Source organism: Protopterus annectens, chromosome 1.part0 (genome assembly GCF_019279795.1).
Source record: "Protopterus annectens isolate FY-2018-M chromosome 1.part0, PAN1.0, whole genome shotgun sequence".
Taxonomy (NCBI): domain Eukaryota; kingdom Metazoa; phylum Chordata; order Ceratodontiformes; family Protopteridae; genus Protopterus; species Protopterus annectens.
In genome coordinates, this window is record NC_056725.1 from 1862144393 (window position 1) to 1862164487 (window position 20095).

The 20095-nt window shown below is 39.9% G+C and overlaps 1 protein-coding gene across 1 annotated transcript in view; it reads right to left on the reverse strand.

Annotated features, from left to right (window-relative positions):
* WDR70 (WD repeat domain 70) overlaps positions 1-20095 on the reverse strand; it is a 2546720-nt gene that overhangs the window by 838519 nt on the left and 1688106 nt on the right. Inside the window, exon 12 of the mRNA XM_044069907.1 lies at positions 15068-15152. Coding sequence (XP_043925842.1) covers positions 15068-15152 — 85 coding nt within the window. The remainder of the gene's footprint in view (positions 1-15067; positions 15153-20095) is intronic.

Genomic DNA, 20095 nt, shown 5'->3' on the forward strand with positions numbered 1-20095 from the left:
AAGGCAGCTTTCAGATCTAGTTTTTCATTGGTGGTGTTCTACAGTTTGTATGCAGACGACTTGAATATGGGTAATCTGATTACATGTGTTACAGGGATTTATGTTGTATAATCGAACGATTAAAATGTTGAACTTCATTTCAGCAAGATGAGAGCATTAAATGTCTTAGTCATCGAAAGCCAACACTGGCGACTCTCACCATATCAAACAGCAATAGTTGACCAACAGCTGCAACATTAGCATCTTACTTGTTACTTTTGGTATGTATAACATGATGGGAATATGTATGTATATACTTTCCAACTTATGAGCAGCTATTGGCCAACAACTGCTATTTGATGTGGTGAGATTTCCTGATGTCATCTTTTAATGATTCACACATTCGATGCTCTTGTCTCACTGAAGTGACGTTTGATCATATGACATATATCCATGTTACAGACAAGGCATGTCTTCAAAAGAGCTGGGCTAAATTGACCATTGGGGAACAGGAGAATAATATGCTGATTAATATATCAAAAACTAAGCATATCAGACTTGGAAGACATAAATTGAAAGCTGAATACTTAATACAGCACACAGTGATTGAAACTACAGATTAATTTAAGGACTTGGGTATATGTGTAGATCCAGCTTTGAGTTAATCATATCAACCAATTGGCTAATGAACTCTAGGTTGTAAAAAAAATATTTATAAAGTCCAGGAAATTATAATTCTTCAAAGAATGTAAATAATATAACTCACAAAAATAATCTTTCTGCAAAGTCTAAACAGTTAATTCTGAACATTTTTCCAAACAGGAAAAACAACAAGAAACAAATAAAATGTAGCTTTAAATGTGTTAGAATATGATAATGCCATTAATGTCTAAGAGGTTAAATGATGATTTGATGTGAAAATGCAGATTCCAAACTTAGGGAAGCTGACAGTTTAAGTTGTTAAAGAATTATAGTTGCATGTTTTAAACTGACTAAAGCATAGAGAAAAAAAATTCAGAGAGCACAGAAGAAAGGCAGATGACCATGTGAGTTGATCTCTGTGTCTTTCTGCTTTTCCCGGTTAGGGGTCGCCACAGCGGCACTCCGGTCCGCTAATGATTGGCAGTAGATTTTTACGTGCCGGCCCTGACGCACAACCTTCAACGAAGGTACGCCCATTCACGCATGTCTCCACACAGAAGATGCTCTAGCTGAGAATCGAACAGGACAACGTCTTACTGTGAGGCGACAACGCTACCGCAGCAACACCACCGCAGATAAGCACTTACTTTCATAGGTGGGTGAGTGGCTTCAAGATCATCACATTTGAAATACAAACCAATGAGGTCTAAGTATTCCAAACAAGCAGAAAACAGCATGTTAAGCAGTATCACAAATCAGCAAATTCAGCTTAGCAGGGCTGTTCTGCACTGCTTGAAAGTTTAGTTGAGGACGGTTTTACTAAATTTATCCATAGGTTCGTAGGTGTGTACTCGGGTAATGGCCCTGAAGCCTTTACAAGTCCAGCCCATAGAAGTGCCCTGGCACTGTGTTGCCCAACGTTAGTTCCCAAGTGCCTCTATCAAGTAGAGACACTGGAGTGATCCCCGGGGTGAACTTTCTATTTCCCATCCACTCATCAAGATTTCTCTTGAAGAGGGCTAGTGAGGTGCTCTGCTGGACATGTATGGAAAGTCTATTCCAGAGCATGGGCAGTCTCTGGGTTATGAACCTGTCCCTCCAGCATGTTCTGTTGATTGTGGTAATGAGGTTGAGTTCTCTGAACGTGTGCTGTGGAAGGACTGGGATTTCTTTAGATGTAGCATTTCTAACAGAGCTGAGTCAGACATGGCTTTGTAAGTCAAGCAGAGATTGCCTCTTAGTAGATGATATGAGACAGGGAATGGCTTGAGTTTTTTTAATTTGACTGAGTAGGACATGTGTTTAAGGCCTCGGGATCCTCTTCATGAGGTACTTCTGTGACCTCTCCAGCTGTTGCAAGTGTCTAGGTGAGGTACATGCCAAATAGGGCATTATACTCTATGACTGGTATAATGGGGGAAGAGTAGAGAGAAATGATGACCTCTTTCTTCCTGGATGCAAAACCCTTGGGAATGAGATGTGCCACATTGAAGGACCTTCTGACCACAGCAGCAATGTGGTGGTCGAAGGACAGGTTGCTGTCAACCTGTGTCCCAAGATCTCTTAACGCCTTCAGGGTTCAGTGGACTCTCATCAGTGTGGAAATTAATGGGAACTGAGTTTTTCCCAAAGGGGATGACGATGCATTTTTAGCATTAAGCTTAAAGCCATGGTTTCGACACCAGTCATTGGTCTCAGTGAGGCCTTTCTGCAGGATGTCTGCATCACTTGGGGAGTTAATAATGGCTCCCAGCTTGCAGTCGTCTGCGAACTTGGTCAGCCAGAGTCCCTCCATGTAGGCCTGGACTTCTGATAAGTAGACGCCAAACAGAAGAGGACCCAGGACCGATCCCTGTGGGACTCCACTCATGAATGGTTAGCAGTCTGACTTGGATTCTGCTAGTTTCACACTGTGGGTTCTATCTGTGATCCAATTTGCAACCCACCTAACGATATAGGGATTGATGCCTAGTTTGGTGAGTTTATCAATAATTCCTGAGTGAGGAATGGTATCAAAGGCCTCGACCAGATCGAGGTAGGCTGTATGAACTGCCTTACCTTCATTCACAGCTCTGGTGACTGACTCAAAGAAGTCAACCGGGTTGAGCAGGCATGATCTACTTTTCACAAAACCAAATTGCGTGGGATCTAGAGTTTGGAGATTCCCTATATTCTTGTTAATTAGGTCCATGATGATACACTCCATAGCCTTACATCTCAGACTCGTCACGCTAATGGGGGCAATAATTTCCAGGGTCTGTAGTCGCTCCTCCAAGGAGAGAGATGACTGTAGCAGTGTACCATTCAGTAGGGACAAAGCCTGAGGTGAGGCTGTGAGTGAACAGGGCACACAGATTTGGTGCCAGTTCACTTTGTAATTCATGTAGAACACAGCCAGGGATATCGTCAGGTCCCATGAAAGCTGTATTCTTGGCCTTGGACAATGCAGCTTTAACCTGTGCTGCAGTAATGCTGGGTGCCTGGCATTCTTCCGGTATTGAGATTGGTCCTTTTGGGGGGGGGGTAAAGCTGGCACTGAATCTGTTGGCCAGTATGTTGGCAATATCTGTTGGCTCACTATAGGAGGTACCATTGTGCAGTAACTCAGAGCAAATCTGGGTATTGCCATGGAGATTCTTGATATAACTATAGAAGGCCTTGTGGTTGTTTTTAGTGTTTGCCACAATTCTGCCTTCATAGCTGGCTTTGGAGGTTTTGATGAGGGATCTCAAATTTTTGTTGAGGCTAATAAGGGAATATTTCCAGTCATGGGACTTCACCTTTTTCTGCAACGGTTTCTTCCTTTTGTTGTAGAGTTTATTAATGGCAGGTGACCACCAGATTAGCTTCATTATTTTTGGAGGAGAGTGTCTTGGTTCTGTTGTGTATGGCTAGTTCCATGCATTTATGTATGTGTTTGTACAGTGCATTGGTGTACAATTCGGCAGTCATGCGTCTGTTTTTCACTGGCATGGGTGCTGTGAAGTCAGCCACCTCCATTTTTAGAAGTCCAAAGTCAGCTTTGGAGAAGTTTTTCATGGTGGATACCTTTGTGGGTGTGGGGGGTGTGGGTGAGATGTGGATTTCCATGATGATTAGTTTGTGGTCAGATCTAACCAGGGAGGAATTAACTATTGGTGTAGAGCAACGGTTGCTCATGTTGGTAATAACCAGGTCAAGGAGGTTGCTTCCTCTAGTGGGGGTAAGAATGAGCTGGTCCAGGGCATTGGAATTGATGAATTCCAGGAAGCATTGGGCCACTGCATTGGTGGATGAGTAGTTTTCCCAGTTGATGGAGGGGTAGTTGAAGTCATCTAGTATGAAAGCATTGGGTTGGATCTTAATAGTTTCCAGGGTGCTTAGGAGTGTGGAGTGAGTCTTGGGACATGGTTGGGGACCTATAACAGGCTACGACCTGAATCGACGTCTTACCCAATGTTAGTTGCGCCTAGAGTATCTCAGATGCATTATATGCTGGGCTACTAGTCTGGAGGTGTGCATATCCTTAATGAATATGGAGACACCACAATCTTTGGAGCTTCGGTCCACATTCTGGGGCCGAAAGGTGTGGAATGAGTTATAGCCTGGTAGTGCAGGGATGCTTTCTGCTGCTTTAAACCAGGTCTCCGTTACAGCACAAATGTCGATGTTCTTCATTTTGAGGAGTGCTTTGAGCGAGTGCATCTTGATATTTAGACTTCTGGCACAGAGCGGCATGACCCTCAGATTACATTTATTTATAGCTGTTATGGTGGTAATTTGGTGTTTGGAACACCACCTAAAAAAGGCACTATAGAGGTGGCAAGAGCCTTAGCCAGTACCCAGAAACCCAGGGGTGACAGATGCAGGCCATCTCTGGCAAAGCATCAAGGTCTGTCAATCACATCATCCCAAGCAGACATATACTGGATCTCCTTACAATGACACCAGAAACAGTCAATTGTCGAAGTCAATCATTTTCTGTTTGTACTGCTGCATCATTCTGGGTGACGGTAGGATACTGCACAGGGCTAGGGTCATACCTGTTTGGGCCACATAATCTGGGAGCTCCACCATGTCTCTTTTCATGTAGTCCAGGAAGGTGCATCTGAGATTATTCACACCTACATGGACAATGACAGAGTCATACTTGTACTTGCTGTGGAGTGACCTGAGTGCAGGTGTTGTGTGTCAGATTCTGGCACCTGATACACAGCTGTTACCTTCTCCTTATTCAACCTAGTGAGTGGGACATCAGTGTGCCTCATTACTGAGTCATGTATGATTATTGTATCGGGAAAGTTGTTTTGCCTTAAGGGCTTAGGTTGAGGGACACATTGTGTAGGTAAGCTGTGCTGTCTTGTGGCTTGTGCTGTGTTGTGGTGGTTGAGTGCGTTTCTGCCTTGGAGGTCTCTGCTGTTTGGGTAAATTTCTACTGAGTGCCTCCACGAAGGTGGGTGTGTAGTTTGTGTTTTTTGTGAGGGCTGTGAGGGTGGATGTTCTGGAGGGCTACGTGTTCCATGTGGTGCGGTGCAGGTGTTGACCTTCTCCTCTTGACCAATTATTCCAGTCTTGGCTAGATAGTGCATGGCTTGTAATTTGGAGATATAAGCGCATCTCTCACAAGTCTGAGTGTTGGGAGGTAAGAGAAGAGGGCTGTCTGTGTACATGAGTTAGTTGCTACACTGCCTCAGAATACCCATGTTCACCAGGTTAATAGAAAGCACATGAAACTGACCTTTAGACATGCCAGGAGGGATAGTCATCATTACTAAGTACTGGAGCTGTTTCCTTATAGGACATCTAGTGATGATAGCACTTATGTGTGCTACAATAATTACTACAAAAAGCCTGATGAAGTGCTAGGTAAATAACCTAATTAAAGTGCAAAAAAGAAGAGATCTAGCAAGATCTAAGGGAAAAATTGAAGAGCAGACTTTCTGGCACCGGTAATATACTTTAAATGCAGTGCAAGCTAGCAGACTTGAGTGTGTAGCAATATTAAAGCAAATACAGTTAAAATAAATACAGTTAAATGAAAAAAAAATTTAGTGCAGAAAGCAGTATACTCAAAAAAAATGTAAATGGAGGCACTTAAAGTCTCTTTCTCCTTTCTGTTGCTCTTGTAGTCTGCAGGATGCAAAACAGGATCCGCAGGGCTTAAACAAGTGCAAACCTGCGCAAACATGGGCTTTTAAACCAGAAAGTTGAACGGCCAGTAAACTACAATTTTAGAAAAAGAAAACACTCCTCTTGTGGTAGATAAGCTGCCTAGTGCTTAACATTCTCACTGATAAGCTGGAAGGCTTTCTTCTAACACAGAAAGGTCTGGAAAACTCAGAAACTTACAAAACAGTCCTAGATACAGCCGGCAAATCTGTATCTGGACTACTCTACTAACAGGAAAGGAGGGAAACATGCTTAGAACTTTTTTTGTGTTTTTTTTTTCAGAAAAAAACAGTAATAAAAATACTTTAAATGCAGTGCAAGCTACCACACACAAGTGTGTAGCAATACTAAAGCAAATACATTTAAAATAAATGCAATTAAATGAAAAAAAAAGACATATCAAGTGCAGAAAGCAGTATAATCAGAAAAAATCAAAATGGAGGCATGTAAAGTCTCTCTTTCTCCTTTCTGTTGCTCTTGTAGTCTGCAGGATTCCCACACAGGATCCATGGAGCTTAAACGAATGCAAACCCATGCAAACACTGGCTTTTAAACCAGAAAGTTGAAAGGGATAGAAAAACCTGCCCGAACGGCCAATAAACTACAATTTCACAGCCAGAAACCACTCCTCTTATGGTAGATAGGCTACCTAGTACTTACCACTCCCACCGAGAAGCTGGAAGGCTTCGCTCTAACACAGAAAGGTCTGGGGAACTTAGAAACTTACAAAACAGTCCTGGATACAGCAAATCTGTATTACTGTAGTAACAGGAAAGGTGGAAAACAAGCCTAGAACTTTTTTTTTTGCACAAAAAACAGGTTGTAGCTGGAATACCTCAAAAAGGGTTCAAAACCATGCAGCTAAAGCTTTGGACGCCACAAACCTGCGCCAGTCTATCTGCAGCTTTGAACAGATTCAGCAAACAAGTATTTCTGGTTTAAAACACTGGCTATTAAAGGCAGAGAAACAGAAACCAGCCCAATTATCCAATCAAAAATAACAGTTTTGCAGGAATGCTTTTAGCTAGACTAAACCAGACTGATTTAGTTTCTGCCAGCTAGGCCTTTCTAGACAAAATATTTCACTACAAGCTGAAAGGGTCAAAAACAGTAACAGATATTCAGCTCTTTCAGATAACAAATAGGAGATTAAAAACAGTTGTACAGATTACAGAGATATGTAGTAAAACAGAAGCACAGAAGACAATTGAAAATAAACACTCATCTGGGAAGGGAATTTTTCTAAACCATTTACCATCTAATGTGTCATTCTTGCTACCACTTCTAATTTATGATGATGCTTAGTGTTGCCTTTGTTTTCTGTTCATTTTGAAGATTCTCACTTTATCTTATGAGAGAAGGTAAACAGCAGGTATTCCAGGTGTCTAGACACTCCAGATATTGAAAAGGTGGTTTTCTGACTGGCTGTTAACTTTTGCCTGCAACTTTATACTGTGCTGTTTTGCATGTAAATGCGCAATCTGGTTGGCCTTCTCTGAGCTATGCAATACTGCTACTGGTTCTTTACAGGGTTTCACCTGAAACCAATTGCTAATAAGATCAGGGAAGTGAATCCTTCCAAATTATTTACCTTCCGATGCTACTTTGCTGCTAAATGTACTGATCTACGATACTACTTAGTGTGCCAGCATTTTTTTCAAATCACCACTTTATTCAAAATTGAAAATAGACAGAAAACATTTTATCAAATTTCAACTCATTTACTCTCTTATTTAACATTCTGATATAAAAAAAAGTAAAGCAACAAACATCTGTATTGCATCAGTTTCTGAAAAAAAAACAGATTGACATTTAATAACTGTTTACATTTCTCTCATTAGAAAGTTAGCTACATGCTATATTAAGGTGTTATTAACACACATCACTACATTGTGTTTGTCTCTCTATTTATAGTGGCTATGGCTATCAAGTTCAACGCCTTTTTATTCATAACTAATATTTCCTAGCATCAGGTGTTTCTTTTTATTTATTTATTTTTTAAATCAGGGCCCTATGAAGTCCTAGGATCCCAGTCATGTTCCCCAGCTCTCTCATACGCTCTATCCACACTGAACTAACCTAATCCACCTTTTATATCCTAAACTTAATTTCCTGAGTCTATTTCTTCATTTCTACTGCCAATATATTTATACCAGGGCAACCATTTACTCATGAGCTTCCCAAGAGCCTTTACTTGATTATTTATCAGTACAGTGGCACAGCAGATAGTGTTGTTGCATCCCAGCAAAATGTTTCCCGGTTCGATTCTCGATTGGGGTGTCTTCTGTGCGGAGTCTGCATGTCCTCCCTGTATTTGCATGCGTTTCCTCAGGGTGCTCCAGTTTCCTCCCACTTTCTAAAGACATGCAGTAGATGAACTGGAAGTTTTAAATCGGCCATAGGTTTCAGTGTGTATTGTGGAAGAACTGATGTGGCAGTGCTAGCCACCTGGTGGTGTAAACTTTAACTCTAGACGATTGTTATTGCTTTTGCTTAAATATCACCCTGACCCCATGTACAAAATGGGAAAAAGGGGCTGTGGATGGATGGATGAAGTCCTGAACCAGTACAGCCTTATTTCCATTACTGTGCTGCTTTTTTTCCAGACTGTATCGAAATTAATTTCATCAAATTTCTTTTATACTGTGTCAGTCCTATCAGTAATGAAGCCGGGGCCAATGACAGATTTATACCAATTAAATTACACAGTACTGTTTCCAGTCCTTTCAAAAAGTCCTGTAATTTCTGACAGAACCAAAAAATATACACATGCAGTCAACTCCTCTACTCATTATTACATCTCTAGCAAGTTTCTTGTGCAATTGTTAACATATAATGCAATCTTGCTGGGGTATAAAACTATCTTTGGAAGCATCTCCATGCAAAGATACAGAATCTCCCCAACACATCTGCATATTTCGGGGCTTTACATAGCTGCAGTTATTCCTCAAATGATATCTGTTCACTCAACACTGTGTTCCAACCTTCTTTCATCTTAATGCTACTACCTACCTTTAGCTCCTCTAATGCTTTATAAATTTGGCTCACAACTCCCCTCCATTTTACTCTATCACCTCTCAAATGAACTAGAGTTTGACCTAACTTTGGTCTCACTTCTCATCTAACTTCCTTCCATTTCATATTATTTACCATATATCTTAACACAGAAAAAACAGACCTAAAGCCATACAGGGAGGTTACATTTCTTCTGAGCTATATGCCTACTCAAAATCTGGTCCCCCACTCTCAAATGATCCCAATAGTTAAGTTTTGTGCATGCTACTCTCCAATTCTAAACAACAGTAACCAGCATCGTACTATGTAGTGCCATCAATACGTGAATGCTTTCTTAAAGCCAGTCTCCACATACTTTACAAATGAACAACCTTTTAGGACTTCTTTTTATATTGCCCAAAACAAATTTCCTATTACTAGCCATTTCCTGGTACAAAATTCCAAACATGTCTATTTCCAGAAGAATATCAAAGTTAACTCCCCTTTTTTCTACCACTATGGCCTTCCATACTGCATCTTAAGCCTTTAACTGATATAAATATCAGTACCAGTACCTCAACTGGCACCTAATACATATATATAATAGTCTGGCATGTCCAGTCCACCCAAGTCTTCTGGGAAGGTTAATTTAGTCCAAGTAACCCTAGTTCTGCATCCTACCCAAATGAAATCTATAAACTATATATATTTATATAAATTTCCAGTCTACTCTGCTGAAGGCCAATTCCTCCATCCCTCTGTATTTATATTACTTCCTGTTTCAACAACCAGAATTTGACTCTGTTTCTCCTGATTAATTCTCCAGAGTAGGGCATCATGCCATCGCTAACATTTCTTTTTATTGTGTCCTGCTGTCCTCTTGTCTATATCTGAATCTAGTTCATTCTTCTTGTATCTTATTACTATCTTTACCATTATCTATCAGGAGGCCCAGGAGTCTCCAGTGCTTAACAGGGTTATACATAACCTCACTTAATACCCTCAAATGTAATAAGGCATGATCTGATACCAACAGATAAACTTGACAATCCCTCTCCCTGTACACATGCTCTTGTTTAAGATATACCCTACCTATTCTGAACCATGTCTTGTATTTAGGGATTATTAAGTGTAGTGAGCTACTCTATCGGATATCAAGTGCTGTATCAGGTAAACCCAACACCTTGCAAAATACTGCTAAATACTCATTTACTGATGTAAGATCCCTAGCAAAGTCCTACTGCTTTCAGACTGTGTTCCAGTCCCTCAATATTAACATACTGTGTGTAAAAGCCATAATTCTTATTAAAATTTACCCACAGTACCTGCAATTCTGTTCTAAACAAGTAGACTGTAGTCAGAGTAAAGTACTCTTTCATGCTACCCCCTTTAATTACCAAATATCTGCCTTCCTTATCTACTAATTCATCCTCCGTGAGAGACATGTTTGATCTGTAAAGTGGTATTGCTTGTCCTCTACTACTACTGGTACTACTACTGGTAATACTACTACTACCCTGACTAGCCACTGTATAGCTCTGGGCATATACAAACCAAAACAATTTCTCATGCTCCTGATCATTTGAATGCGTTTCCAGAAATGCTGCCACATCTGGTCTAAATTTTTTCACAAAGGAGATTATCCTGTTTGTCTTCATTAACACTCCAGGTAAAAAGTTTATATCTGGCCACGCTTGCATATTTTGTCTCCTCCTTTCAAATTTATTACCATCTCACTATTAATTTCTCTACTATTATTCCCAGCATGTTGATTGCAGGCAATTTCTCTCCAATTTCTATACCATGCATAACTAGTTTCTTATGAACGGCCCCACATCCAACTGTTCCGCTCCTGAACCTGCTGTGCGCCTCAAACCTCAAATAAAAATTATGCAAAACATAGTTCTTATAAAATATTGCACATATTTTACTATAACTAAAAACAATGCAAACATTTCCTCTCCGAAGGGGAGAGCCTTACCTCCTTCTTTAGCATTGTAGAAGTATTAATTAAACTGAATTCTTAATTCAACATCATGTTGATTATTAAGTTATTGCACTAGTACTTTAAACAAATGCATCATAACATGCTATTTCTCTCCTAGTCTATTGTGACAATTTTTATAGTTCACATCCTTAATCCTGCATACAAAAAAAAAATCTCTTTTTAATGCAGTATTTTCAGTTTTACATGTGACCCATCAATCTTAGTTCAACAATAGTGCATTCAACTGCTCCAGTAATGCTTGTTTTTTTTTTTTTTTTTCAAAAACACTGCAGCCTTCTGTTTAAAAAACATTCTGGCCTTAAACATGAGGAAAGGATACAAAACGTCTCTCCATGCTGGTTTTCCTTTCCTCACAGTTTTTGCCCTGATTGCTGTCTTCTGATTGCATCTCTACAGCCAGACTGTACTTTCTAGCACACCCACATCATCCTTACTATCAAAAACAGTTACAGTTCCTCCAGAAAAGAAGACTTTGAGCACTGCAGAATATTGTGAATTTCATGTTTTAAATCATGCAGAGATGGATCACTGGCAGAAATTTGTACTGCCTTCATCCAGTTACTTTACAGTAGTTTTGCTCTGCAAATCCTTTGCACGAAGCATCAACTTTTCCCCTGGCTTCCAAATTGCTAAGAGAACAGTTTCTTTCATAGAGAAAGTTTCAAAGTGCACAAGTACTGTTCTAAGTTATTTCACAGGCAGTCCACTAGCCAGTTGACATGTCTGGCGACCCTCTGAACATTCATGCTCGAAAATGCTGGTCCACTCAGCAATGCACTTTTATAAAATTTTCAGTCTCCTTTTTACAGCTGTTCTGGAACTCATACAAATTCAATATTTTTTGCAAAAGTATCTGTCTTTGTGGTCCAATGATTCCTCTAATGCTTCTAACCTGGCTTCCAATGTATCTGGTTGAGATTTGAGATCTCTGCTTTCTGTCCTTTGGTCCTATAAGGCATCTGAATGTTCCCAAGTTGCTACTTCATGATTTTTTTTTTAATTTAGAGTGGATGATCTAATAAATTAATCTACATAACCCTTTAATTTTCTCACTTCTAAATGGATCAAGTGGAAAGAAACTTGATCTTTGTCCATTTTTTTTAATTTAGAGTGGATGATCTAATAAATTAATCTACATAACCCTTTAATTTTCTCACTTCTAAATGGATCAAGTGGAAAGAAACTTGATCTTTGTCCAAAGTTGCATCCAGTATCTCTGTTTCATAAGTGTTGCAGGCTCTATCCAAGGCAAAGAACACAGCTTCCATGGGACCTGATAGTATCTCAGGATGTACTCTGCACCATCTCCAGCAAGAACTGGCTTCTCCACATTCTGCACCCGATTCAATCACAGCCTTCACTCCAGCAGAGTAGACAACTACTATTGTCAACTCCTTGCACAAAGGTGGTGCCACTACTGACCCTGGAAACTATTGCCGCATTAGCTTTATAAGTCTGATCTGTAAAGCCATGAAGCATATTATTATGGATCTCAAACAAAGACATAGGCAATCTTCAAGCACTTGACTCCACCCAGTTTGGCTTTGTCAAGGGCAGATCCTGCTTGTTGAACCTGGTTGTCTTCTTGGAGACTGTCACCAAGGCCCTGGATGAGGGAAAGTCAGTGCATACAGCTTACCTGAACTTGGCCAAGGCCTTTGACACAATCCCCCACTTGGGCATCATCAAAAAGCTAACACAACTTGGTGTAAACCCTATCTCAGCAGGTGGGTGGCCAACTGGCTCACCAACAGGACCCTCAAAGTCAAAATAGGCACCTCCACCTCTAACAGCAGACCTGTCACTAGTGGAGTTCCTCAGGGATCTGTCCTGGGACATCTACTGTTTGATATCTATTTCTCAGAGGTCCAGGCAAAGACAAAAACCCTGTGGTTGACCAAGTTTGCGGACTGTAAGTTGGGTGCTGCCACTGACTCCCCAAATTATGTTAACATACTGCAAGAGGGTCTCACAGCAACTAATGACTGGTGCCAAAGTCATGACCTCAAGCTTAATGCAAAAAAATGTATCATACCATTCGGCAAAAACACAACCCCTACCGATTACCACATCAACGGCAACCCCCTAAGCACACAACCTGTGGTGACAGACCTGGACACTCAGACTGATAGCCACCTCACATTCAACCATCATGTAGCGTCAGTGGTCAGAAAAGCCTTTTACGACTGCATCCAGAAAAAAGGAGGTTATTACATCTCTATACTCCTTGCTCATTAGACCAATAATTGAGTATAACGCCCCGTATGGGATGTACCTCTCCAATCATCAGCTGGAAAGGCCACTGAAATACCTCACAAAGAAAATCCATGGCTTCCAAAACTTCTCCTTTGCAGATAGGCTCAAATCACTATCACTCTACTTGGTATTGAACAGACTGCTCAGGGGTGATCTGTATCTCGCCTACAAGACAATCTCGGACCCTACACTACTAGAGATGCTCCATATCTGTAAGTCTAACTCTTCATGCACTACCTGTTCAAAAGGCCTGAATCTAATATGAGACATCAACAAAACCTGATGGACAGCTAGGTGTGTCTCCCAAGGGCTGCCGTGACTCTGGAACAGACTTCCCATACACGTCAAACAGAGCATCTCAATGACCCTCTTCAAGCGCAACCTTGATGAGTGGATGGGAAACCACAAACTTGTCCCAGGGGTTCCACCTGTGTCCCTCATTGACAGGGGAGACAGGTGCTGACTGAGATTTATTTTTGGGGATAAACTCTTGGCTAGGATTACGATCCTCTGATCCACTGGTCCCAAACCGGTGCCCAGTGAACTGGACCATAAAGCAGAAACTTGATTTTCCTTAAGAAGAGACTTTTTAGTGCTTTTTTTTAAGACCTCTTCATGCGATGGTTTAGTTTTTTCCTGACATTCAAATAAATTAAAACCTCTGTTCTCTATATTTTTAAATCGGGTACGGGATCAACGCTATTTCTGCTCTTAACCACACAGCATATTGGAGGTTCAGTGTTTTCTGTTCCTTTGGAATGTTTTCACATTGTTTACCTTGTGAGAGAATGTAAACTGTATAGCAATGATAGCTGATGAAGCAGCAGTTTTCTGACGGACTCTTAGCTTTTTTCTATAGCTTTATATTGCAGTCTTTTACACAGCACTGCACTCCATTTAGCTGGGCTACTTTGAGGTGGCCAACAGTGCTACTGCTGCCTACTGACCAAGACATATTTTACTGGTTTGACCTGAAACAAATTCATATAAGATCAGGGAAGTGAATCTTTTTAAACTGTTTACCAGCTAATCCTACTTCACTGATAAACGTGGCGAGGTGTTAGACTGCTTATCGTGCCAGTGTTTTTTTTTTTTTAATGAGCTCTTTCATCATGTTTATTTTTGTGACAAAAGGTGAATTACTGGTTTTCTATACTCTAGTCATGTCACACACCAAAATAAGTGTTCTTATGATTGGCTGTCACTTATTTCTGTAGCTGTATATTGCACTGTTTTACATGTCACTGTGCTCCAATTTGCTCTGAGCTTGGCAATGTGCAGCAGTCAGGAATACTGCACACCACAGTTGCAAGCAGGTGTTTAAAATTGGGTAGTAATCTTTTTGGTCCCAAAACTATTCCAGTTTTATTAAAAATGCACTGTATTAAATAAACAGTCAGATCAGTGAGGTGCAAAAAAACGACATGACACATATGAGAAATAAATCACATCCATCCTGTTCAAATAAAGAAATCCATCACCCATGTTAGGTGAAACAAATGTACTGTGTGGAGAGAGGACTATCTGGCACTACAACAAAGATCAACTCTGAGAGACAAAATTAATTGAAACTGTGCTGTGTCAAATGATACCTGTATCAGAATTGCAAATCACTATTTATTTATTTATTGTTTGCTTATTTATCAACCAGGTAGGTGAATTTGATCCAAGGGATGCTTTTCTGAGCACCAAAGTGAAATATGATGAAACAGTAAGCACACAATAAAAAGACCATTAAAGAAAATTATGAAAGATCAACATAGTAACCATGAACTCTTAAGTGACTCTGTTAAAGTGCAACAAAGAAACATGTAAGTGAATACAACAAATAGGAAAGAAGTCAAATACAAAAAAATCAGACACATATAAAAGAGTAAATGAACACTGTCGACTTTATGACAGCTGTTTTACAGTTTCCAAATGCTGCTAGCAGATTAAAATAGCACAGAAAGAATAATGAGAAGAAAAGGAAGCTGATGAGAGAGGATAGAATTAACAAGACAAAACTGTCTGCTGTCTGACATTAACATCACTACTTACATAGGAAAAAAACTAGGCAGACCGGTGGCTACATTCAAAGGTTTCCTGAAGTTTCTTATGTCCCATGTCTTCAATGTATCATCACCTGTGATGAAAGGAAGCAGAAGAACATGAACATCAGTCCTCTAGTAAATAATTAATCTTTCTACAGAAAGAAAATTATAAAATCTGCAAAATAACAATGACACCAGAAAAATGTGATCTGACCTTATTAATGGGAACTGATGCCAATTATGTAGTTGTCTTATATGAATATGAAATATCCAGCCAACACATTTCAGTTGCAAACATCTCCTTAACTAATCAGACTGCTCTACTGCACTAAAACACCACTTCCACACATGCCTGAAGGAGAAAACAACTGCTTGTTACATTTAAATTACTGTGAATGAATTTATGAAATGGCCTGAAGAATTTACCCTTTCTAAATAGCATACAAGGCATTATTTACAAATAATGCACAATGGCTGGTATCAAAAACAATCTGTATGAATTACAAAACAAACTACACACACACATATATAATATATATATATATATATATATATATATATATATATATATATATATATATATATACACGGATTCATTAAACAATCTCGAAATACTCAAATGTCGAATTTCAGTATTTTGAGACTGTATAGTCGAACTTCCACATGCCCGAAAACCCACAACCGCGAAAACCAAAATCGCGACCATATACACACACATACAAACCACCACACAAACAAACATACACACACACCTACCTAACTACACTACAACAAACAAAACAACACACACAAACACAACATAACATACAAACACACCTATCCTACCTATAAGCAGCACCCCCCACACTCCCCTACTTATATATACTAACTCCGAGGTCGCACTAAACACACACAAACATACACATACACTAAAATCCCTACCTAATACCCTTACGTAAACACCACTTACCTGAATTCTCCTGCTAAATCCACAAACCACACCACACGTCTAGATCGCGACACCATAACAGCGGCTTCGACATTTACGCATTAGAGACAGTGCAGTTTCGTGTAACTGCACTTTCGACTATTCAGTCTCAAAATAATGAAATTTGACATTTCAGTATTTCGAGATTGTCTAGTGAACCCATATACACACACACACACACGCGTACACACACACACGCACACACACACACACATTAGATAAGTATACTTGCACACACAAGGAGCAGCAAAGCAGAAAGATGACAAAAGAAAGTACAGAACTCAAAACTGTAATTATTACAGTGCAAACAGTGTTACATGCATAAAGTTCAAGACTTGCGTATGTCAGAGAATTTGTATTACTGAGATATAGCAATCTCAGAGTTAGCATAAATAAAAGCTTCAAGGTGTGGTTGGTACAGTTTCCATGTCAAGTCATGCAGAAGCAACCTCCTTACCCACACACACACACACACACACACACACACACACACACACACACACACACACACACACACACAAAAAGTCTTACAGAAAAATTTCATTTTCACTGTTAGGCTTACATTTCAAAGTTTTCTTATCATACTTTTCAGTTTCTATCTCTGCAGTGTTAAGTTTCTGTCATTTAGCCCATTTATATATGTGTGTATGTACATGCATATAAACATACATATGTTTGCATCGTTCATATATTCAAACATATACATACAAACATACACAAGATACACAAATAAAATGCACATGTGCATGTATGTCTAATTATCCATGCATAAAACAGTAGTCAAGGTATGAATTGTATATGGTTGGGGAGGGGTTATACGGCAATATCCTCATACCTACTGGAGTGAGGTCACAGGACAAAATCAGGAGCAACCAAACACAGAAATGCCTCACTATTCATTAACAGTCATTCTACAATTGTTGGTGAGCTGTGGCATATAATATTTTGAAGATGAAATGTATACACAGGTGAAAGATGTTGCAAAAGAGGCAGTGTGTACGAGTATTTATGTAAACCTAGTTATGCTTTCGTGGGAACATGTTTTTCAAGAAGGTTACTACAACTTTTGTAAATTGCATTTATGGTGCCTAAATAATATATTTGTCTTATGGAATAGTACAAGAGATGATCTGAGTGGGTTTATCGATTATTTATTTATTTACATTTGATTATTGGAAAAGTCTGACTGGGTACTAGCACACTTTCAGCAGAGGCCTGCAGAGAAAATGTCTAAAGTATTACAAATCATTAAGAACAATAATTTTAGTGTCTTTAAAATTAATGACTTTTAACTAGACTTTCATTATTCCCAGTCTCTCATGATCATGAACTTGTGTTTACTCACTAATTATTAGCGAGCTTACCCTTCCTTAGGATTTTTTCCTCATGTAAATACTGTAGAATGAACAATCACCTTCATATAGTATCATAGCTTAAGTGACAAGAACACTATAAATCATCCCCTGGTTTGCTGATCTTCTTACCTATTGATCTCCTGCATTTTCTTTCCTGTGTTTGTGTGAACTGAGTACCAATTAATATAAACTACTACCTATAACTAATTTAGTTTTAGATTTCATTTTCCTTCCATAACAGAATTAATAATATAAAATCCTAAGCTTATAATATGTTATAAAGATTTGTAATTCACAATTTCTAATGCAACTGACTCAGTCTTGCTCATCTATTTCATTGATAATTTTTTTTCTTTTCCTTGTAATATTGTAAAAAAAAAAATGTCAATGTTTTTGTCTTGACCTTTTATAATGCTGAAATTTCTGGAGCTTTTCTCCCCGGGCCTCCACTGAAAATGGACATATATCCAGCTGGACTAGCCCGGTCAACAAATGTAAAATAAAATAAAAATAAATAAAATAAATGCAAAAAAAACAAATACAGTAATTATACCAAACTAGACACAACATGAAAACACTGGTTAAAAATAGATAAAAGTTCTATGACAACTGTTAGAGAAATTGTAGCCAGTTTATTGAGAAATACAGGAAATACAACATGAAGTAAGACAAAAGCAGGCTTATGGTACACCTAGAGAGAAAGGCAGGGGAAAGCAATTGAAAGAATTAAGGAAGTGAGTGAAGAAGGGAAAGTAAGAGATGCAGGTATGAATGGGTATTTGTTCACATTTAGGGATACGGTTTATCCTGGTGTTGAGCAAGAACACAACCAGCTTAAGGTAAGGAAGTCTTTCAGAATGGTTTCGAAGGATGGGAGGAATGATATTGGCCTGATGAATAAAGATAAGGAGTTTCAGGCTTCAGCAACATAGTACATATACAGACAATCCCCAGCAGACTTCATAAGTTTGTGGACAGACAGGAGTTTTTGGTCACTAGATTACAAGACCGACTAGGAACACAGTTGTGTAGAATGTTACTTAGGGCTGGATTCTGGATAATTTTATATGTTTTAAGAAACTGTGTCGATGTTAGTTGATGGGGGTAGATTTAACCAATTTAGGATCATAGGAAGTTACTAGGCTATTGGCCCCGAGGCCCTTACAAGCCTAGCTAAGAATTTAGCCCATGTTCCAAAAAGTCAGCACCCTATGCCACTGTCCAGCAGGGAGACAGGTAGAATCCCAGGGGTGCATTTTCTGTTCTCCATCTAGTTATCCAGGTTGCACTTAAAAAGGGTTAATGAGGTACTCTGCTTTAAGTGGAGAGGGAGTCTATTCCACAAAAGGGGGAGTCTCTGGGACACAAATATGTCCCACCAACAAGCCCTATTGATGTCACAGACCAAGTTGAGGTCAGGCATGCAAGTTACTCGAGTGGAGCTTGACTTGTAGATATGCAGCAGTCCTATCAGGGCGGGGTCTGAGATTGCTTTGTATGCCAGACAGAGGTCACCTCTGAAAAGGCTGTAGGAGACTGAGTACAGGGACAGGGCTTTTCGCCTGTGTAGGGTAGATGTCTGAGGCCCTGGATTCTCCAGATGAGGAACCTCTGTGGTCCCTCCAGGTGCTGCATATGTGCTTTGTGAGGTACATGCATGGAAGGCATGCAAGTTACTCGAGTGGAGCTTGACTTGTAGATATGCAGCAGTCCCATCAGGGCGGGGTCTGAGATTGCTTTGTATGCCAGACAGAGGTCACCTCTGAGAAGGTTGTAGGAGACTGAGTAGTGGGACAGGGCTTTTAGCCTGTGTAGGGTAGATGTTTGAGGCCCTGCATTCTCCAGATGAGGAACCTCTGTGGTCCCTCCAGGTGCTGCATATGTGCTTTGTGAGGTACATGCCAAAAAGGGCATTGTACTCAATAATGGGTCTTATATGGGAAGAATATAGGGATGTTATGATCACCTTGTCTCTGGATGAGATACCCTTACTAATGAGGTGGGCCATGCAGAAAGATTTCCGTACAATGGTGGCAATATGGTGGTCAAAAGTCAGTTTGCTATCACCCTGGGGGCCCAAGTCCCTCACGACGGACTGCATGCATAGGACCTTATTATCAGTGTGATAATTTGTGGTGATGTTACTCTCCTCGAAAGGGATGATGCATTTTTTCGCATTCAGTTTAAGGCCATGTTTCTGGCACCAGTCATTTGTTTGGGTGAGACCCTCTTGGAGGATGTCCACATCACTGAGGGAAGTGATGAGAGCACCCAGCTTGCAATCATCTGCAAACTTGGTCAGCCATAGCCCACTAGACTTTGCCTGCACCTCCGAGAAATATATTCTAAACAGCAGAGGGCCCAAGACCGATCCTTGGGTTACACCACTTGTTATAGGTCTACTACTTGAGGTGGTCCCCTACTTTTACTAGGTGGGTTCTATCACTGCGCCAGTTTGCTACCCATCTGGTAATATATGGACTGATGCCTAGTTTAAAAAGTTTATCTATTATACCCAAATGGGGAACAGTATCAAAGGCTTTGGCCAGGTCAAGGTAGGCAGTGTGCACAGTCTTCCCCCTTCTATGACCTTGGTGACTGTCTCAAAGAAGTCCGCTAAATTTAACAGGCATGCCCTCTCACTGACAAAATCAAACTGTGTCGGATCAAGTATCTGGAGGTTTCCAATGTCCTTGTTAATGAGGTCCATGAT